At 36.9% G+C, this 2,810-nt stretch overlaps 1 protein-coding gene across 2 annotated transcripts; it reads right to left on the bottom strand.

The window, feature by feature from the left end:
* Positions 1–587: 587 nt before the first annotated feature.
* Positions 588–2,608, bottom strand: LOC107891514 (uncharacterized). 2 transcript variants are annotated; one of them, XM_016816348.2, is made up of 6 exons: positions 2,458–2,608; positions 2,227–2,364; positions 1,906–2,106; positions 1,493–1,704; positions 1,145–1,406; positions 588–1,062 (listed from the first exon to the last, which is right to left on the bottom strand). In XM_016816348.2, the coding sequence occupies exons 2-6, from the start codon at positions 2,227–2,229 to the stop codon at positions 682–684; spliced, it is 1,059 nt and encodes a 352-aa protein (XP_016671837.1). In that variant the 5' UTR covers positions 2,230–2,364; positions 2,458–2,608; the 3' UTR covers positions 588–681. The 2 variants fall into 2 exon arrangements, with proteins under 2 accessions (XP_016671837.1, XP_016671838.1); XM_016816349.2 differs by lacking the exons at positions 2,227–2,364; positions 2,458–2,608 and having other exon boundaries at positions 1,493–1,711.
* Positions 2,609–2,810: the final 202 nt, after the last annotated feature.

The following is a 2,810-nucleotide window of genomic DNA, read 5'->3' as shown; positions in this document are numbered from 1 at the left end:
TGCGCCAAAAAGTGCAGATATAATCAAAAGTTGAAAATGATGCAAAATATTTCCAAATCAAAGTTCCTTCCATTGTTTTTACACCCAATGTTTTAATTGAAATTTTAAATAAATTATATTTTTGACCAATTATTAACTCTTTTCCTAATTTCTTATTAATAGGAGAGAAAACTGGATATACCTATGACATTTAAGTACCTTACACAGGTTCTAATTATGTCAACTTTGAATTTAAAATTCTATGCATTTTTATGAATGTAAAATTCATATTATTTTTCCATTTCAAATATTTGACAATATAAATACTCACTTGTATCTATGCCTAGCTAAATCATGATGATGTTGCACTTATCTTGAGTTTTGAGTTTCAGACTGCCCTGTTTCTTCTGAGTTGTATCTGTACCAGTGTCCCATACCTGCATGTGTCCCTGTGAAACTTACTCATAATGTGTTCGCCAGATGCTCACTTATGTCACCATCGCCACATTCATCACATGCTTTCATCATCTTTTCACTGTGTTTGGGTCTCTTTCATGAATGCATTGAATGCTTAGCAATGTCCATAGATGAACATTTATCAACAAAAGTTTTATAGCAAACAAATCCCAATCATTGAATAATGAATAACAAATCTTATGCAAACACAAGTTTATGAATCTAAACCCACATATTTACATTTTATCAACAAACAATACCCAAAGAATGAAAGGAAACAATGGATAATTTAGGGGACAGTTTTTTATCTGCACTTGGTCTGTACAGGTGATGTTCTTCTCCAAGCAGTATTGCTCGTAATATGGCCTCTCGTAAACCATTATAATGCACGAGTAAATGTCCACCATCAGCAACTTCATGGTATTGGATCCATGGTAGCTTTTTCGAAATGCATCGTTGAAGTTCGAATGGAACGATCTTATCTTCGTAACCTTGCCAGATATGAACACAGTTTTGGTTTTGAGGGAATGGACTAGTCAGTTCCATTGGATCAAAGTCCCAATCACCATAACAGACTAGAAAGTCATTGCGGAGTGTATTGAAAACAGATCGTTCTCGTAATCTTTCCTGTTGTCACGGCGCAAAACATGAACTGTCAACATAATGATCATTCGACGACGGTGGTGATCTAGAATGTTTTTATCTTTACCTTGGTAAGCATGGGGAATCCTTCTGTTTTCTTCAGGGCTTCCATAACTCTTTTATTGAAGAATACGGGCTTTTCTTCCATGACAGAAGGTGAAGGGAACCATTTTCGAGTAACCGACCAGTGTAGTAGGCCAGGGGTGTATTTTGCTACCCAATACAACAGCTTCACAAGTGGTCTCCTGTAATCTTCTCTGGTCAAGCTGTCGGGAAAGGACGGCCATCGATAATTGATGACCGGAACTACCATCGCAACACCTGCTAGCCTGCGCAGATAATCAACAGGCAAGTAGATTACTTAGAAGTGAAGCAACAAAGCTTAGTTTGCATCAGAAAGTTCAAAGTAGTTTGCCTTTCTGGTATATATTTGAGGCAACTCCAGATGGGGTATGATCCCATTGAGACTCCAATCACATAAAACTTTGGTCCTAGCTGTAATTGATCAGCAAGCTCTTGAATGTCGAGTGCCTCGCTTTTAACCGACCGCTTTGGATTCGGATCACTTTCGCCATAGCCAGCACGATCATACAGCAGAAAATATATTCCCAGTTCCTCTATTAGTTCCTGGAAACTTAACCAATTGCGAAGTTAACTCCACTTAACATTCACATATTCAGGCAAAAGACAAAAACAGCAATGATTGAATGTGATCAAGTCTGTATGGAATGTTAAATACATCCTCGTATCTAACACTTAATCCAAGCCCAGGTTTCATTAAACATTCAAAGCAGTGTAACATTTGAGAAGAGAGGTAAAAGGCAGTACTTGGGGAACTTGAAAATTCATATCTTTGGAGCTACCAAAGCCATGAACAATGATGATCTTGCAGTTAGATTTGGCCTTGGGCACACCTCTCTCTCTGTAAGCTATATGTCTGCCATCACTGAGTTTGACTGTAGGTGAAACAAGTGGAGGATCCTCAGGTGAACTATCAGTTTCCAGTTGAGCAGGAAGCAACTGTGTGGCCTTACCAAAAAAAAAACCATTTCAAGAAAATCTCATCAGCAAAAAAGGGTAGATCTAGCAAATGCACTTTTAATTTAATGATTGTAATAAAAGAAAGAAAAAAGAGACAGCTTTACTCACCATTCAAAATCCCAAACTTGTGCTTGATTTCCTTTTGACCTGCAGATGCTAACAGCCGCCTTTTCCAAGAATCAGTTAACAGAGACAGAAGAGCAGTTAAATGAACATGGTTGATTGTTGTTCTTTTGATCACCAAATCTGGAAAAAAACAAAGTTGGAAAATGGAAAAACAGAGTAAATTGCTGTAATTATCAGTGATTGACATAGTAGTTACAAGTTCAAACATCCAACCTGGAAGCATCTCTAAAAGAGAATATAATGATTCCTTGAGGATTTATGGGTTTTTTTTTATGGTTTTGTTCCTCTTGTGGGGCTTAGGAGTTTTGGTTGACCTTCTCTCTCAATTCAAAAGTTAGAAATGGCAGATGATTTACAATGCTGTGAATTAAAGTAAATTACGTTGCTTATGGAAATTTGTGCCAATTTTAATGATTTTTGTTCATAAATTTACAGGTAATTCGTATGGTGAAGAAACTGGCAGGAAAGACCAATTGGTCCAACAGGCCTACCTGATCCAAGTTTTGATGCTTCAGACTTAGTAATCAATTATTTGAAGAAACCCCAAAAATATTAAAAATGATTTG

This window comes from Gossypium hirsutum, chromosome D09 (assembly GCF_007990345.1).
Source record: "Gossypium hirsutum isolate 1008001.06 chromosome D09, Gossypium_hirsutum_v2.1, whole genome shotgun sequence".
In the NCBI taxonomy this organism is placed as follows: domain Eukaryota; kingdom Viridiplantae; phylum Streptophyta; class Magnoliopsida; order Malvales; family Malvaceae; genus Gossypium; species Gossypium hirsutum.
This window is presented reverse-complemented; position numbering and strand designations above follow the sequence as displayed.